The sequence below is a fragment of the Chrysemys picta genome, chromosome 2, assembly GCF_011386835.1.
Source record: "Chrysemys picta bellii isolate R12L10 chromosome 2, ASM1138683v2, whole genome shotgun sequence".
Classification (NCBI taxonomy): Eukaryota; Metazoa; Chordata; order Testudines; family Emydidae; genus Chrysemys; species Chrysemys picta.
The window spans coordinates 137154562-137173666 of NC_088792.1; the positions used below are offsets into that span (position 1 = coordinate 137154562).

A 19105-nucleotide genomic window follows, 5' to 3' on the forward strand; every position below is an offset into this window, starting at 1 on the left:
ATCTTTGAGGGCTCAGCCAAGTGCTAGTTCATCATTTGGCAGCAAGGTATTCCCTGGGAAATATCCCATCCTCTTCCACCCTCTGACTTCACCACCTCAACCAAGCTTCACAATCATCATTGCTGTGTACTGTATTACACTGTTTATTTAAACCTTATAGTGTGTGTGTAACATCTTTTGTCTGGCGAAAACAATTTCCCTGTAACCTAACCTCTCCACCCCCCATTTACATTAATTCTTATGGGGAAATTGGATTCACTTAACATCATGTTGCTTAGGGTAGCATTTTTCAGGAGGAGTTACTGTAACCAATTCAGAATTGCTATGAGCTGCCTTACTAGGGAGGGAGGCAAGAGTGCCTCAGAGTAAGGGGAGTCTGCCCCAGGCAGAGCAGGCTGGATGGGAAGAGAGTGACTGGCGGGAGTTCTTGTGTCTTCTGATGGAGATAAAATGTTGGTGGATGCAGCGGTTGCTAATTTAAAACAAAAAGTTATCAAATTTGCTGCTTAAATTTATTTTAAGTCAACAGGACAGTTACCCTATAGTGGAGTATCTGAGGGATTATTTGTATGGTAACAGCATATGGTGGCTATCACAGGAACTGCTGTGTTCTTAATCCATCCCTTGATTGGGGAAGAGGATTAAAACCCTTGATTATTAAATCCAAGTATGAAATGTTATATAACAGGCACTTAATTTTAGTAATAAGGCATTGGCCTGGAAACCACACAAAAACTCACTCTTACTGTGTTTGGAGGGTGAGAAATCAGACAAGTCCAGAATGACTAGACTGACAACAAAAGGGTTTTGCATTTTTTTTTTTAACAACTGCCACGTGGAAATTAATTAAAGAATCTATGTGAAAGTCTAGCACCATAAAAGCCCTTGGCACTAAATTGATATTAGAGCAGACAACTCAACATTTCCGTCCACCAGGTCTCTTCCGAACCTTTTTTGGCACAACTAGCAGCTACCCAGTCAGAGAGGCTGGTCTCCTGTATTTATATTTCAAGCACTTAACAACTTGTTTCTTGTTGCCTTTTTTTTTTTTTTGAGGTAAAGTTTTTAAAGGCTCAGCTACCTGCAACACCTTAAAAGTTTTTTATGGTTTTCTTTGGAAAATATTTTTATAATCTGATTAAAACTGTGTCTGATATTTTAAGACATCCTTGCCATTTTATTTTTCAGACACATTTGTTACTAGCCCCTGCCAAAATTTTTTTTCTTGTTCTGTACAAAGATGTCTCTGTAACCCTGAATTGTCGAAGTTGGAGCTTTGTAGCTCTTCTGATATTGTAGCTGCAAATGGAGCTACACTTCATGGAAAACTGTAAGGAAACAAATAGTTTCTATTTTTGAGGAGGGAGAGGTTTTTTGGTTTGTGTTTTAACAAAAAACGAAACGTTTGTCCTTGCAGTTCAGCTGTTCCTGCAGCTTTTTCCCCAACTGAAGTCCCATTTGTGAAACTTTATGTAATTTATATAATTAAATAAACAATTATGATGTATTAGAGGTTTATGATTCTGATGGGAGAGGAGGCAGGAGCTGTAGGCTAATGCTTGAAACTAAATTTTAGTAGGACCTCAGCCTTGTCTATAATTTTGTGTCTGAAATAAATTGCACTTGCAAACAGCTCAATTGAGATGTTAAGTGACCTTCTTTGTGGCCATAAATAGCGTTCGTACCCACACAAAAAAGTGGCTGGATACCAAATGCTATTTGTTGCACCACAAAAATGCAGGTGCTCAATTAGAGGCAGTTCTTGAGAATCTGGTCCTTAAACAATGACCCTGTTCTCATGCAAACATCAAGAAATGGAAAAAGTGTAGAGAAAACATAACACAGAAGCTTAAATATCTCAATAAAAGAGTTGGTTTTCTATGAAATGGCAGCATACATTAAAATGCAGTTAGACTTCACTGAGAATTTATTACTCAGTTACTAATTTGTAAGCTGCTATTACCGCACACGTCTTGCAATGTATTCATACAGAGGCTACAACACAATAGGGCCATGACCTTGGTTAGGGTTCCAGGGTGCTTCATTATGAAAACATATAGTAGGCAAAGCTGAAATGATTTATATTTTGATAAAACAGTATTGGCAATGAAAATAGTGGAATTTGAAAATGGGAACAGCTAGCTGGAATTTTCCATTAAAAATATTTTTGAAAATAAAGATGTGAAACCATACTTACGCCTTTTCCCCTGTGTGTATGTGTGGTTTACTATGAACACAGGCCTTCTTAACCATAATGGCCCATTTGTTTGTTTGCATATTAAAGGCTTCCAGTATAGAGAATAAACAAGACTGGATCAAGCACATCCGGGAAGTGATACAAGAAAGAACCATTCATCTGAAAGGAGCATTGAAAGAGCCAATCCACATCCCCAAAACAGCTCCAACAACTAAGCAGAAAGGAAGGAGGTTAGAATTTGAATAACTTATTAAGAAGATGGGGATAATTTTTTAAGTGCCCCATCATGAAGGCCATATTTTAACTGCAATGATGGAATTTTCTGTAAGGAACACAGTGTTCTTAGTGCATTCAGTGACTTAAGCCAAGATAGGAGTCATCGTTGGCTAGTGTTATCTTCAAGTGTGGTCCTTGTAAATTAAGCTCCAGTTGACCACAGTGCTGTACATGTTCAAATCTCTGCTCTAAATGCTCCCTTGCATCTTTGTGTGGTGCTGTTCTAAAAGGATGTGTTGTTTGAAGTCAGTGTTATGTTCAGCAGCCTAGGAGGTGGGTATAGACCAGATGTACTCATTAAACTTTTACAGTACGTGTTTTTTACTCAAGTTCCTCGTTTGTTTAAACCAGACTTCACACTTGGCAGTTTTGGTGAAATGGCTACCGGGGGGGGAGGGGGGGGAGTTGGTCTCTTACCAAGGTTCCTTGTTGTTGGCTGCTGCTGTATTTTTATACAGCGTAAGTTGGACAAAGATAGTTAACTCAGTTCATTATATATTACAGTATAAAGCAAAGTAATTAAGCAAATGTTGGGGTGCAAGGCAGGTCATCAATTGCTTTGTCTTAGGCACCCACTGCTGTAATATCTGGATGCCTTCCATTAGGATTGCAGATAAGAGCTGGCAGCCTCTGAAACAGATGTGCTAACCAAATTCTGACAATTGGATTGTATGTTTGCAGAGATGGAGAGGACCTGGACAGTCAGGGAGATGGCAGCAGCCAGCCTGATACTATTTCAATTGCATCACGAACTTCCCAGAATACACTAGACAGTGATAAGGTAAGAGACATGAAGTAATATTCCATTTATTTTTTATGTTTTTAGCAAATGGCATACAGTTTAGACTGAGGTATCACCAGCTGTGTGTAGTTTCCCCTGAAGCATACTTCTGACAGTCTTCCTTCCCCCAGATTGGCTACATGCAATAAAGAATATGCATTTTAGTCCCTTGACAATGGGTTATTCTGGTTTAACACCATAGCCTTTAAGCCAGGCTTTCATTTGTCCTAACTTATACTATTCCTTTCCTCCATCCCAGAGTCATTTATAACTTTAACCCAAGGATGTATGATGGTGAAAATAAAGAGGGGACCTTTGTTGTATGTATATTTAAAATCAGATTAACCTTCAAAGTTGTCCCTAATCTCTCTGAATCTTTCTGAAAATATACCTTGTGCCATTTGTGACAGCTAGGCAATACTGGCTATTGTGTCAAATAGGAATATCAGTGTTGAAAGGGCACTGTCTACCAACAGCTCATATCAGCACAGAAAAATATTTTATAAAATGTGAAAGTTTCCAACTGTCTAAATGTCATTGAATAGGGTGGAGTGTATCTGAGCCAAGCAGAGGTGTGCAAATCATCAATGACATCATAGGACAGCTAGGTGAGAGGGCTTTAAAAAGAGTGTTTAAAAATTTTTCTCATAGAGTCCCCCTTCCCTCCCCCTCCTCCCCACACAAAGACATGGGTTTCTATACTGATGCAACAGTTCAAGTTTACAGGCAACTGAGACTTTTTGCTAAATGAGGAAGAGAAGGAAGCAGGCAAGAGGTAAGTTCAACTCCCTCAAAGATACTTAGGGCTGATATTTATTGAATCTGCTGGGGGGAAAAAATCTACTTTTTGACTAGCTGCAACTGTGCCAACAATTGGTAGTCATTGGTTGTAGAGTTCATAGATCTTAGTATCTACCTGAGCTCTAACACTGTTAGCCAGAAGCCTGCTATGTATTTTCAAGTAAGAAGAGGGAGGGGGAAATGTCTCAACAGCTTTTGTTTGTGATATTTTCCTCTTCCATTTGGATAAAATCCACATTCTAATTTGAGCAGAAGCTGGATCTCGTGTGTCTACCTATACATCATTTACAAAACTGTACTGTATATACTAGGTTTCAGAGTAGCAGCCGTGTTAGTCTGTATCCGCAAAAAGAACAGGAGTACTAGTCTCTAAGGTGCCACAAGTACTCCTGTTCTTTTTGTGTATATACTAAGGTTCATATATAGATATGTACTGAGGAAGAGGACTAATGCATGGTATAGTCTTCAAACATAATCTTTCCTTCTCTATGTTGGTTAGAGAAATGGCTAACTGTGTTTAGAAGCACTTCTACCTTATAAGCTTTTCTGCACGAGTGTAATCTAGGATTTAGTGAATATTGGTGTAAGTGAACTCCTGGAGCTATAGGATATAATGTTTAGCAATCCCCCCCTATGCTTGAGTTTATAATGCCTGTTAAGTGGATTGTTAGTAAGAAGTTTCTCCACAGATGTTATAGGGTGGAAGGCAATCAACATGTTAAGGAAAATCCTGAGGGACGTTCGTTCAGCCAAGCCTCTTAATAATTCTCACATGATGCATGAAGTATTGCTGTGAAATGAGACTACAGATAAGCCACCCAATTTTCTAGGGAATACTACATCATAAATAACAAAAGAGGGCGTTTGGTTATGCTGGGAATGGATTGCATCACCTTTTTATTGTCCAGCATATGCTTCAAGTCAGCCATTGTTCATATTTGTTCCTCTCTCAGCCAGACACTGGGAAAGCAGAGACAGCATGGCATCTGGGTTTGGTGGGTTAACACAGTAGAACCTCGTTAATTCATATTGCTGACTAGGAGTCCAACTGCAAATGACTTGCTTATATAACTTATTGAATACACAAAGAAAAAGGACAAAAATAAGGCCCTTTAATTTACTTTGACAGTTGTTGAGTTTTTGTATTTGCACTGAAAATGTTGTCTGGTATAATAGGTTAAAAAGAAAAAAATCTTAACAAGATAGTTCACTCCAGTATGCTGATATTAAACCATTGCTAAAAATTGCAGAGGTTGCCTTTTTTTTGTGCAGATTTTCAAGTGCAGGGATTAGCCAAATGCAGAGTAGAAATGTTAATCAAAACTACCTCTGGATAAAGAAAAAGACCTGCAATCTGGCAATCCAAAATCAGGGTTTTTTTTAAATAATTTTAATATGAGGCATAGTGAAAGGACATGAGGCCAGTGAAGTCTGTGAGGAATATGAATCATAAGTAATACATATATTTCATTTAATGGGTTTGTAACTCGCTAGTTACAGTCCACTTGGGGCTGAAACTTGGCACATAATTTCTCAGCCTAAAAACTTTTTTTTTTTTTTTTTTTAAATGTTTAAATCACTTACACAATGAGGTAGTAAAAAGGAGGGTGGAGAGCTGAGACTTTAGGTACTTTTAATACAGTTCAGCCAAAAAGCTGCTTATTTATAAATTTAAAATTTACAGACAGTTTAGACTAGGGTTATTTTCATTAAATTAGAAACCGATTACTTAAAAGTATCAACATGTAAAACACATTTTACCTAATTTAAAATAGTCATAATCAGGTGGTGAAACTACTCCGTGTTATATAGCGTGGAAGTAGAGCAAGTTCCTGACAGGGATTGGAAGGGGATTTCAATACAAACAGTCTGGTTACATAATTTTATTTATGTGTTCTTCTTAAATCACATCACACCAAAAACCACATGGCAAATGCTCCCATGCTGCTCAACAGGTGACTAAAACCACTCATTTTGTCCAGTTGTATTTGTATGCAATTCATTTCTTTTATACATTCTGAGTAGAACAAATAAGCTGTCACACAGTTTGAATATGAACGGTGTCAATTAAACTGGTGGTAACCGCGATGGAATCCAATGAACTGCTCACCAGAAAGCAAGGATTTGTTTCATTTTTGCTAGACAGCAGCATAGGGTAAACTAGAAATCGTTGTAACCTGCAGACGATTAGGAAGCATCCAAGCTAGCCTTTACAGATGTGTTTACTTGGAATTGTTTGGCCATAACTTAACTCTGAGGTTCAAAAAAAACCAAACACCATAGTGGCTTAACTCTGGAAACCTGATGGCCTGAGGAAGCCCCACCCCAGCAAGAGGCTCTGGTGGGGCTGGAGAAGGGAGGGGCCAGGCCTCTGTTACCACTCTATCAGGTCCTCTGTCGAGTTGTGTGGGAGTTGAGTTCTTCCTCTGATGTGTCAGTGTGATGGTCTGGAGCAGAGAGGACCCCTGCCAGCTGAAACGGATGGCTTTAGGTTCTCGTTAAGCTTAGCTGATGGCTATTGTGGATGGCCTTTATTGCTAACACACCAAGCATGGGTAGAGGCACTGTGGTTTCTGTTTAAGTGTGGGCCTAGGACCCCGTATTGCCTTAATATGCCTGTAAAAAGTGCCTTGGTGTTCGTAATAAAAAGCTTCTGCGCTGAAGAGAAAACATGTTGTTTGTTTGATTCTGCCTCTGCTGGCTCTTGGTCGTTAAGCTACACACCGTCACTTCCCGAACTTGTTTGACAGGGACTGAACAATCCTTATCTAAACCAAACATTTTGTTTTACATACCTAGCTGTTCTCCATTTCTTCTGCAGACTGTCTGTATTATTTTGAAATTGCTGGCCCAGAGCATCTCTATTTTCCCCTCCTTTCCCCATAAAAAGATCTTTTAGGGAGAGGGTCTGAGGAAGGGTAGCTACATGAGCTGGGCACAAATTAAGAGGATAAGAGAGAAGGGCATGGCAAATTCCTGAATACATAGGCTTGGCCTACACTACAGAGGTAGGTTGACTTAATGCAGCTTATGTCAACCTAACTCTGTAAGCGTCTACAATAAAATGTAGCTACTACTGAAGTAACTCACTCACTCCACCGACTTAATAACTCCATCTCCGCGAGAGATGTAGCACTTAAGTCGACGTAGTTAGGTTGACGCAGTGTCAGTGTGGACCCTGCATTGCTTACATCGACTGTTGTTGCCTTTCAGAAACCATCCCACAATGCCCCAGGTACATCAGTGCAAGTGCTCCTGGTGAGGACACGCGTTGCCGACACAACAAGCGTAGTGTGGACATGTAAAACTGATTCAATCACTGCGGTGGCTATACATCAACATAACTTAGGTCAATTTAATATTAATCTGCCATGGGATAAAAGGGAAGGTCCTTTCATGGATTGAGAACTGGTTAAAAGAGAGGGAACAAAGGGTAGGAATAAATGGTAAATTCTCAGAATGGAGAGGGGTAACTAGTGGTGTTCCCCAAGGGTCAGTCCTCGGACCAATCCTATTCAACTTATTCATAAATGATCTGGAGAAAGGGGTAAACAGTGAGATGGCAAAGTTTGCAGATGATACTAAACTGCTCAAGATAGTTAAGTCCAAAGAAAGACTGTGAAGAACTTCAAAAAGCTCTCACAAAACTAAGTGATTGGGCAACAAAATGGCAAATGAAATTTAATGTGGATAAATGTAAAGTAATGCACATTGGAAAAAATAACCCCAACTATACATACAATATGATGGGGGCTAATTTAGCTACAACAAGTCAGGAAAAAGATCTTGGAGTCATCGTGGATAGTTCTCTGAAAATGTCCACGCAGTGTGCAGAGGCGGTCAGAAAAGCAAACAGGATGTTAGGAATCATTAAAAAGGGGATAGAGAATAATTCATAGATTCATAGATTCATAGACTTTAAGGTCAGAAGGGACCATTATGATCATCTGGTCTGACCCCCTGCACGCTGCAGGCCATAAAACCGTCCCCGCCCCTTCCCTGGACTCTGCTGCTGAAGTCCCCAATCCTGTTATTAGTGACCTCAATCGGCAAAGACCCTCCTGCTAGAGATCCCTGCCCCATGCTGCGGAGGAAGGCGAAAAACCTCCAGAGGCTCAGCCAATCTGCCCTGGAGGAAAATTCCTTCCCGACCCCAAATATGGCGATCAGTAAGACCCCGAGCATATAGGCAAGAGTCTCCATACTGACCCCTTTTAAGACTGAGAATATATTATTGCCCTTATATAAATCGATGGTACGCCCTCATCTCGAATACTGCGTACAGATGTGGTCTCCTCATCTCAAAAAAGATATACTGGCACTAGGAAAGGTTCAGAAAAGGGCAACTAAAATGATTAAGGGTTTGGAACGGGTCCCATATGAGGAGAGATTAAAGAGGCTAGGACTCTTCAGCTTGGAAAAGAGGAGACTAAGGGGCGATATGATAGAGGTATATAAAATCATGAGTGATGTGGAGAAAGTGGATAAGGAAAAGTTATTTACTTAATCCCATAATACAAGAACTAGGGGTCATCAAATGAAATTAATAGGCAGCAGGTTTAAAACAAATAAAAGGAAGTTCTTCTTCACGCAGCGCACAGTCAACTTGTGGAACTCCTTACCTGAGAAGGTTGTGAAGGCTAGGACTATAACAGAGTTTAAAAGAGAACTAGATAAATTCATGGTGGTTAAGTCCATTAATGGTTATTAGCCAGGACGGGTAAGGAATGGTGTCCCTAGCCTCTGTCTGTCAGAGGATGGAGATGGATGGCAGGAGAGAGATCACTTGATCATTGCCTGTTAGGTTTACTCCCTCTGGGGCACCTGGCATTGGCCACTGTCAGTAGACAGGATACTGGGCTAGATGGACTTTTGGTCTGACCCGGTACGGCCTTTCTTATGTTCTTATGTTCTTACGTAGTGTAGACTTGACCATATGGAGTGAGCTGCAGTTGCATGCACAGACCTTGAGATCTGTCCAAAAGCCTTGTCTTTCCATACTTCTTCTAGGCAGGTCTCTTGGCGCAGTGCTGCCCACTCTTTTTGGGTTTCCATAATCATACACTTGAATGCTCACAGAGGATTTTAGAGCAATTTCTCCTTTTCCTGTAGCCTTGTTTTGCTAATATGATCTTTGGAAAGGCGTGTGCAAGTGAGAATAACTTAAAATCGTATAAAAGACTTCAATCTTTTTTTTCCCCCCAGTCTGAGTACTTATGCTGGAATCTTAGGCCATGCTTAGACTAGAGAAATCTGTTGGTAGCATCGGAAAAAATAGTTGTAGGAACAATTTAGTACATCCATACTACCCAGACCGAATTGGTGCCTTTCTTCCCCATTAGGGCTGCATTGGCACCAGCTAGCCTCTAGTGGTTCCTGTATTTAGCAAACTCCTCAGTCCCCCAACTGAGTGCTTTGTTTCCCCTTGCCCCTTCAATAATGTCTCCCGACAACCCAGTATCTAGTTTGCCTCCCACTCCGCAGCTCCTCAACTGATGATCTGCTTGTTGATACAGGAAAAAAGACAGCAATCATTGGCCGTTCTTCCCTTCCTGCAGTATCTTCATCCCAGCTCAGTAATGCCCTCGGTTCTCCTAGCTGCCCTTCTCCTGAAGAAAACTGCATTCCTGAGGACAGCTACCAGAGCACGGGCATTACTGAGGGCAGGGGTCAGCATACATGAGGGGAATATAGCCAGGGGAAGGGGGATGATTGTAGTTGAGAGGAAGAGAGGGCATTGTTTGGGTGAGCAGAAGTTGGTCTCCACATGTGATCCACACCTGGATGACTGAAGAGCTGCAGAGCAGGAACTAGTGCATTTCAAGGGCCAGAAGGGGGCTCTCAGCTGGCTAACTACTTAGGTATCAAGGTAACTTCAATTTGTATCTCCCTAGCAATAAATTTGTAGGGCAGGTGGGAGGTGCATTTGAGTTGAATAAGGGCATGGTAACCAATTACTCTCTCAAGTGTAGACAAGTCGTTAGTGGCTGAAATGAAGGTTAGAACAGAGTTTTGGTAGCACCCTGAAAATATCTTTTAGCATTTACCAGGCTTGGAAGTTTAGATGATGTAAATCTCCCAAGTTCCTTCATCTGGTCCTAATGCAGAGGAAATTAAGTGTAGGCATGAGAGTATATTGTGCAGTGGTATGTCAGAACTTTTCATGCTTATGGTGACTGAGTTGGCAGTGATATTAAATGCTATTTCAAACAATCATATGGAAAATGGAAGGGGTAAGTGAGGGTTTGGGTGGGGCAGGGTGGGAAGAGAGTCAATGTAGAGTGCTAGGATTACAGTTAGTTATACTGGCTACATTGTGTAGGCGTTCAGTAAAAATCTTGACTTCTGTAATCCTTCTTTATCAAGCAATTTCTCTTTGCAGTCTGCTCCGTGCAATCCACTCGTGTGAAACTAGCTTTAATCTACAATCATCTTTATATTTGTGTGCAGTTCTTGAAAGACAACAAAGTTTGAGGTAGCAGGAGAGTTCCAGAAGTACTTAGTGTATTAGTTAGCACAAGCAGGGGGGAAAGGGGCTTCCATTAGTGATGTTCAGTTTCCTTTTTTCCTGCTCAGAACTGGCAAAAGAGAACCTACAACTGATCTTCAAAAGATGAGTTTTTGTAACTTCCCGCTTTCCCCATGACTAGTTGAAAACAAAGATGATTGTCTACCCTACCAAACTGTAAATAGTCTGTTTTTGTACTGAGGATATTAAACCAAAACCAATTACCGTATTTTCCGGCGTATAAGACGACTGGGCGTATAAGACGACCCCCAACTTTTCCAGTTAAAATAGAGTTTGGGATATACTCGCCGTATAAGACTACCCCTCTTCCAACGCACACCAAATAAAAATTAAAAAAACATCAGATTTGATTTCAATATGGTAATTTTAATTCAAATGCTTATGACATGCAGGTACTTAGCAGGAAAACTGTCACTTATAAACATAAGGCTGTTTGTCATCAAACATGTAAACATAAAACAGTGCAAGTGGATTAAACTTTTCCTAATTCACTCTAAAGCTGAAAGGAAGGATAAGACAATAAACCCATGGGAGCTGCCATGCTGTTTGTTTTCTAAGCTGTCAACCAAACTGGAACTGATGATGATAGGAGGAAGATAACAAACAATAGAGAGAGAGCAAGTGCCGGGCAAGTTCCTGGCGAGTTAGCAACGCCCATCATAACTGCAAGCTACGGTATTTTTACAGGTTTTGCTGGCGTGACAGTTTCCCTTTAAAAGCCTTCAAAATCCTCCTGTTCGTCATCTGATATCATAAGTACATCAATGACATCTTGTGATACATTTGTAAGGCAGTCATCGTATGGATCGAATTCCGTATCAGATGGTGTGGTCTCAGCTTCGGCTTCCTCTTCATCTTGCCACAAGTAGTCGTCCTCCATACCATCTAATGAATTTGATATGCCACACTTCTTGAAAGACTTGATTACTGTTTCTGCATCAATATCATTCCAGGCTTTTATGACAAACTTGCACAAAACATCCAACTGTGGAGCACGCATGTTTCCTCCTTTTGTGAATGACTTTTCGCCGCTAACCATCCATTCATTCCACTGTTCTCGAATGCGATCTTTAAATGGCTTGTTTAGGTACACGTCCAGTGGCTGTACCAACGATGTCAATCCTGCAGGAATAACTGCCGCATCTGTGTTTAGTCTTGCAAGCCTTTGCTTGGTGCTGGGAGTTAAATGAGCCCTGAACATATCCCACACCAGTAGACTACATTTTTGAATAAATCCACCTGGTCGCCTGCTCCATACATTATCAAGCCATAGCTTTACCCCTTCTTCATCCATCCAGCCTTTTTCATTCACATGTACAAAACAACCAACAGGGAACTTGAGTTTCGGCATTGTTTTTCTTTTAAAAACAATCATTGGTCTCAGTTTGGCGCCATCAGCTGTGCATCCTAGTACCACTGTAAAACTGGACTTCTCATGTCCTGTTGTTTTAATTAAAATTGTTTTTTCACCTTTTTGATGGACAGTTTTATTTCCAACCATATCAAAATTCATTGGAGTTTCATCCATATTTCCAATACTACTTAACGCATAGCCATGTTTAGTGCGCTGTTGTATTACATATCAATGGAAACTATTTACTTTGCTATCAATATCTGCAGGTAATTTTTGGGCAATTTTCGTCTTTTGCCTCAGTACCATATTATGCCTTTCCATGAATCTAGTACACCAGGATACAGTGGCCTTAAATCTGTTGCTGTGATCTGGGTTAGATTTGGCCCACTGAAGTGCAAACAAACGTATTTTATTTCGTGTCACTACATAACCGTTTTGGCGATGCTCATTCACCATGTCTGCTACATGTTTTTCGAGTTCTGGCCAATGTGGGGTGCCTCTTCTTAATGTACACTTACCCCTTGGCATACTCTTTAATGCTTTTTCATTTGCTTTCCAGTCCCGAACCATCTTTTCTGTTACTCCATATTGTCTTGCAGCAGCGCAGTTATTATGTTCCATGGCAAAGTTTACAACTTTAAGTTTGAAACTGGCTTCATATTTCTTTCTTCTTGCTGGTGGAGCCATGATGGGGTTTTGACTGTTGGACATTTGTATACTGTACTGTATGTACTGGTGCTATACTGTATGAACAGGTACAGATACTGGTGCTGTACTGTATGTGGTACCCAGTATACAACAACCAGCCAATCACGGCAAGCAATGTACCTTACCGGCGATTGGCTGGTTGTTGTATACAAAGCCTGCTTGGACTGGTCAGCTCTCCCTGCATGCCCAGCCCTCCCTGTCTCCAAGACTATCAGAGCAGTAGCGCAAACACGCCTCTTTCACCCGTCTGGCCCGCCCTTGTATCCTATTACCTCCTTCTCTGCCTCTCAGATCTCGCACATGCGCGCCTGTGCCGCTTCACTGCAGTCCTCAGGAGCGAGATCTGAGAGGCAGAGAAGGAGGTACGGTAATAGGATACAAGGGCGGGCCAGACGGGTGAAAGAGGCGTGTTTTTCTGGGCACAGCGCCGCTCTCTCTCTTTTTGCCATACCCCGGGCGTCCCGGACGCCTGCAGCTTGCTCCGCCCTTGCTGCTTTCATGCGGCCGCGGCCGTTTTTGAGCTCCCCCCACCATATGCGGTGACCGCAGATTCTCCAGTCCGGCTGGAAGTTTCAGCACCCGCCCTATAAGACGACACCCGGCGTATAAGACAACCCCCGACTTTTGAGAAGATTTTCCTGGGTTACAAGGTCGTCTTATACGCCGGAAAATACGGTACATTCTATACAAGACCACTTATTTCCAAACCTAAAATTACCTTTCATGCTTTCTGCACTAAAAAGTTACTTTTTTATGAACTCTTAAATATGTAGAGTTAAGATGTTACATGAAGCAAGATGATATGGTCTAACTAGAACACGTGTAAGGTTCCTTTTAATAGGCATCTCATATTTGTGTCGGGTAGTGATTGTTTCCAGCATTGAAGGTCAAATGCATTCTTGATGCAACTGCACTGAATTCATCAGATGTACATAAAGAGTGTATTTGGCCCATTTAATAAGATTTTTTTTCTACCAGAAAATATCCTTTAAAAAAAAAAAGGCACAAAATGCAAATCGTGTATAACATTAAGATGTTAATATATCCCTTGGCAGGTTTGTTAATGAAAAGAACTTCCTTCCTCTTAAGATATGTGAGTTTGTCCGTGCCTAGTTTTCATTTCTCATCTTGCGTCTGTCTTTCCAGCAACTCCCATGTTTCAAACTTAGCCTCATCATTTATTTCATCAGGTCTTACTAATGCAGTTTACATAAGGGGTTTCTTGAGAGAAAAGGATGAATTTACGCAGAATATTTACAGTCCCTTGTGAAACTTAAACTGGGATTTAGGCGTTTTCGAAGTCCTAATGTCCTCATCAGTGTAAATCAGTCTCCACTTTCTGGCATGTCTTCTTTTCCTCTCTCATCCAGTCTAGAGATTCTTGCCAAAGCTGTACAACACCAGCTGCTTGAGCTGTGCTCTTTATCACAGACACCCTTTGTTCTCCAACTGTGTTTGAATGCTAAAGATGAATCTGCATTTATAAGGTGCATTAAGGAGAATAAAGGGCAGAAACAATTTTAAAAGAAAAACATTGGCTAACGGTTAAGATAGTGTGGGGGGATATTAATGGGTGTTGTCTCAAATGTTGGACAGTTAAAAGCTGAAAGTATTTTCATGTTCTTAAAATTATATTTTCCATGGTAATGGCTAGTGTTTCCAGATGAGATGGGTAAAAGGAGTAGAATTTAGTTCCTGCTGTTATTGACCACAGTGGAAAAGAGACCACACTCAAACTTTCACCTACAGATGTTGTACAGAGCTGAGAACGTGGTGTCAGCATTGGCATGTTGTAACCTGATGATATGTCTTCACTGCAGTGAAACACCTGCAGCTGGCCTAAGTCAGCTGACTCGGACTCGTGGGGCTCGGCCTGCAGGGCTAAAAAGTTGCAGTGTAGACTTTCGGACTTGGGCTGGAGCCCCAGCTCTGGGACCCCATGGGGGCCGGGAGGGGGCCGGGAGGGGGGTCCCCAGAGCCCAGGCAAGTGTCTACCCTGAAATTTTATATCCCCATAGTTCAAGCCCCGTGAGCCAGCACAGGCCAGCCACAGGTGATTTATTGCAGTATAGCCATACCCTTAGAGTCTAATGCACAGGTTGTGTTGTGGGCGTGAGTGTTGTTGAATACAGTAACACCTCATTTAATGTTGTAGTTATGTTCCTGAAAAATGAGACTTTAAGTGAAACGATGTTAAGCAAATCCAATTTCCCCATAAGAATGAATGTAAATGGGGGGGGGTTAGGTTCCAGGGACATTTTTTTTTTTTTTGGGCCATACAGTACAGTACTATAGTTGGGAGGTGCCCCCGCCTTATCCCACACAGGCACACCCCACTGGCACTGCAGACAATGAGGCAGGCAAGGAGGTTGAAGGTGCCGTAGGCTAGGAGAAGCATATTGCGCAGCAGCAGCAGCTTCCCCTCCTCTGCAAGCACCAGGGGGAGGGGGCTCAACCCTCAGCCCGCCCACTCCCCCGCTTCCCCCAAGCTCCCACCCTTAACCCGTCTCTTCTCCCCCCACCTTCTCCCCCTTTACTCCACACACCGCATCCTCGCTCCTCCCCCTCCCTCCCCTGCCTCCTGCCTGCGGCAATCAGCTGGCTTGCAGCGTTCAGGAGGGAGGAGCGAGGACACGGCACGCAGGCTCCCCCCTCCCTCCTGAACGCTGCAAGCCAGCTGATTGCCGCAGGCAGGAGGCCGGGGGAGGAGGGTGAAGGCGCTGATCCGCGGGGTCTGCCAGCGGGCGGGAGGCACTGGGGGTGGGTGGAGCCTGATAGGGGGGCTGCCAGCTGTGGACAAAGCAGGCAGCCAAACAACATTATAGCAAAGCATTGCACAACTTTAAATGGAGCATGTTCTGTAATTGAGCAGGGACGTAAGATTGAAACAACGTTAATAGAAAGGACATTAAGTGGGGAGTTACTGTAGTTAAGATGAAGGGGACAGCTAACCAATACTATTGTTTGTTGGTTCCCACATAGGTAATCCATATTATCTCTGTTTGTTATACTCTTCTGTCCTAAGACTCTCACCAGTTGAAATATTTAGGGAAAATGAAATCTATTGTTAGCTAACTTCCATTTAATTAAGGAACATCTGTATGAAAGCAGAAAGCTATAGGTATTCAGATCGGTTGTCTTGACAAGATGCATGGTTTCCAAAAGTGGTGAAACTTGTTACTGACCTATGCTTAGGGTAGTGGGGAAGAGGGAATGTGCTTTTCATGAGAAAAAGTTTGGAGCCTTGCATTTGACACCTTATGAAGTCAGACTCTGTGGACTTTTTCTCAGACCCCTTCAGGCATACACATGTTTTCAATTGTTTCAGACTTAGTTTGAAGAGGGCTATAACATAAATCAGTGCCAGAAACCAAGGGAAGGCTCTTGACTTTTTCCCCTTTGGCATGACTTTAGGTGGACTAAAAGCTAATATAATGCAAAGGAAGAGGGGGAAGGGTAGCAAGATATTTTTAATGAGTGAGAAGGTAGCATGTTTTGAAGCTGTGCACCTCATAACTTGAGAGCTGGGGCTGTCTTGAAAGATGAAGTAGAAGCTGTGTGATTAATTTCTAGCCAAAACCCGGGGGGGATGGGGGAGGGGTTGCAGGCTGCTGTACTTTCCTTAATTATGAGAAACATAAGGCTTTTCTTTCCCTCCCAAGAAAAATCACTCCACGCGCACATGCAACCAGGATTAGTTAACAAGATTGGCAGGCAGTGGTCATGGGAAAGCTCTGCAGTTCAGCAGGCTGTCTGTCAGGAGGTATGTCCTGTGGATGTGGCAGAGATTGGGAAGGAAGAATGGAATTAGTCTGTCTGTGGTGTCATGAGTTGCTTGGCAAAGACTTTTCAAATTCTTACTTGGTGACAGAGCATTATCGTGGAGAAGAAAATTTCTGTCTTGCCTTTCAGCCCAAGAAATTTGATTAAAACTCATTTATAAGTAATAATCCAGATGTGTATTTAGGCCTGTGTCTAAAGTACACAGGACTTACTGGTATCAGGATAAAAAGGAAATTTTAGTTGTAGCAAAATTAGGTAAGCGAGGTTAAAGATTATAAAATGTTTGTGTAATAACTTCTGCAGTTACATTTTCTAGGATAAGACCTATAAGGGAATAGCTGTCTTTATTAATCTGAGTATAAACTGGAAGAAACATTCCCCCATGGTATTGCACAATTAGCCCCATGAAATATGGGGATTTTGTGTCTAAAATGTTTGATGTTTTCTACTATTGGAAGTTGCATACCAGATCAGATGAAACATTAATCTGCTCTGTTCTAGTAGATTGTGTTGTAACAATGGTACTCATACACCAGAAGAAAAAATAGCCCAACTAGAACACTGCTGCTGTAATATTACTATTAGAAATTAAAATCAAGTTAAAGGTACTTAAGGAAGCTGTGGTGCAACTAGGGAACTTCAGTTTGTTTATCTACATGCTTTCAGTTAATCTCAAACAAGGTGAACCAGTAGAGCATAGTTAATCTGGATCAAAATAATTTTAATTAAGTGCTTAGAAAAAAACTAGTGAGGCATGCTGGCTTTTGCCAGCAACAGTTCACATGCATATCTGTACGAGTCTGAAGTTGGGTAGGGTTAGGAAGGAGAGAGTTAAAAATCTTGAAATACAGCTATTTTTTGGGTCTGTATCACAAAGGATCCTAAAATAGTTGGTTATCTCAAGAATTGGTGTGCAAGGATCCCTATGCTTAAGATATGTGAAAAGTCCATGGTAAAATTTTGACCCACCTATTCAGAGACTGGATCTGAGGTGTTTGATGACTGGAGAACCTGGAGGGAGGTGGTGAGCAGTTGCAGAAAACTATTGAACTTCCTTTTCTCAGCCAGTTTGTCTTCCTCCCGCTCCCAGTTGCAATTCCTCTTCACTTCCACCGAGTCACTGGGCCTCATATTTAATAGTGGTGTCTTTGGCTTCCTGCCACCCCCAACCACCACACACCTGTAAACTGTGTCCTGGATAGCTGCTACCTCGGACCCCTGGGTTGAGGAGGAGGGCGATGAGAGGGCTGGCTGATGAACACATACACACACCCCATCACCACCACCACCACCATCTCCTGCTTTCGCAGAGGGTACCGATTAGAAGGGTTGTCTAAGGTGAGCCAAGAAAGGTCTTCACTTCTCTAAAACACTCCACATTGCAGTGGGAAGGTAAAATCCCTTCCTCTCTTGCTTTAGCTGTCTCTGCACTAAGCCCAGGACCAAATAATGCACAAAAAGACCTACTGTGATGGCTAACATACCTTTATGGGCTTCAGTTGTGTGTCTAGTTACTGTACTAAGACTTGCAGGGCTCCACCTGATCCTGGTTTCAGTGGGAGAAAAGAGTAGGTTTCCCTTGCTGTCTTGTGTGGAGTGGTGAGTCTGCTTTTTGTCTTCAGTTTTCTCAAGATACCCTTGGGAGAAAGCTACATCCAAATGCAAGCTATCATTTACAGCTCTTGGAATCATTCCGCACAGTGAATCTGAAGTGAAGAGGAGATGGGGGTTTGCAGTAAATCTTCAAAACTGACAAAGTTTTTTTTTAAAGCTAATACATTTTAATATGGTGCCATTAAAAAAAAACAACCAGAAAACATAGAAATTGTAAATTTCAAAGACAAAAATATATCTTGTCAGAAATCCTAAATAAGCAGTGGTGTGTGTTTAAAAAACTACAGTGCAGCACCCATCCATTTCCTTGTTTTCTCTCTTTCCACAGTTGTCAGGTGGCTGCGAGTTGACTGTGGTCATCCATGATTTCACAGCATGCAACAGCAATGAGCTGACAATCCGCCGTGGTCAGACAGTGGAGGTTCTAGAGAGGCCACATGACAAGCCCGACTGGTGTCTGGTACGAACCACAGATCGATCCCCTGCTGCAGAAGGGCTAGTTCCTTGTGGGTCGCTCTGCATTGCCCACTCTAGAAGCAGCATGGAGATGGAGGGTATCTTTAATCACAAAGGTAAGTGAGAATGCATTTTACGTTCCAGTTGTTGGCCTCATTGCAGCACTTCATATTTTTTTAGTAAAAAATGCTGTGTAAGATAAGATTTTTTTTTTTAAGGGTTTCATTCAGTGCCTTCGAATTTTTATCTATTCTTGGATAAGACTTATTGAATGTAGAAGTCTATGGGTAAAACTTGTATTCCAAGACTTCTGAGGACCCAGAGTGAAGCTGCTCAGCATCTTGCATGTGAAGTGGAGAAGCAATGGGATATTTGGAAGCCATTAAGACAAGTTATGTCCTATTAAAATAAACCGAGTTGGATGTTGTGTTGGAGCAAGCCTTGACACTGTGCTAAACTGTGCCTCAGAAATTTAGAAGAAAAATTTTTTAAAGGAGAACAGGGTCTTGCTCTGCATGGAGAGAAAATTTAAGTTCAGCGGCTTAACTATGGTGACAATTTTTGCCACTCACAATACCAGCTAGCTATGTAGAATGCTAAGTTTTT

General features: G+C 41.8%; 1 protein-coding gene across 1 annotated transcript in view; it reads left to right on the plus strand.

The window, feature by feature from the left end:
* The window catches only part of TRIO (trio Rho guanine nucleotide exchange factor), a 431915-nt gene that overhangs the window by 315006 nt on the left and 97804 nt on the right, over nt 1-19105 (plus strand). Inside the window, 3 exon segments of the mRNA XM_008164380.4 lie at nt 2285-2427; nt 3155-3254; nt 18372-18615. Of these exon segments, the coding sequence (XP_008162602.2) occupies nt 2285-2427; nt 3155-3254; nt 18372-18615 (487 nt within the window).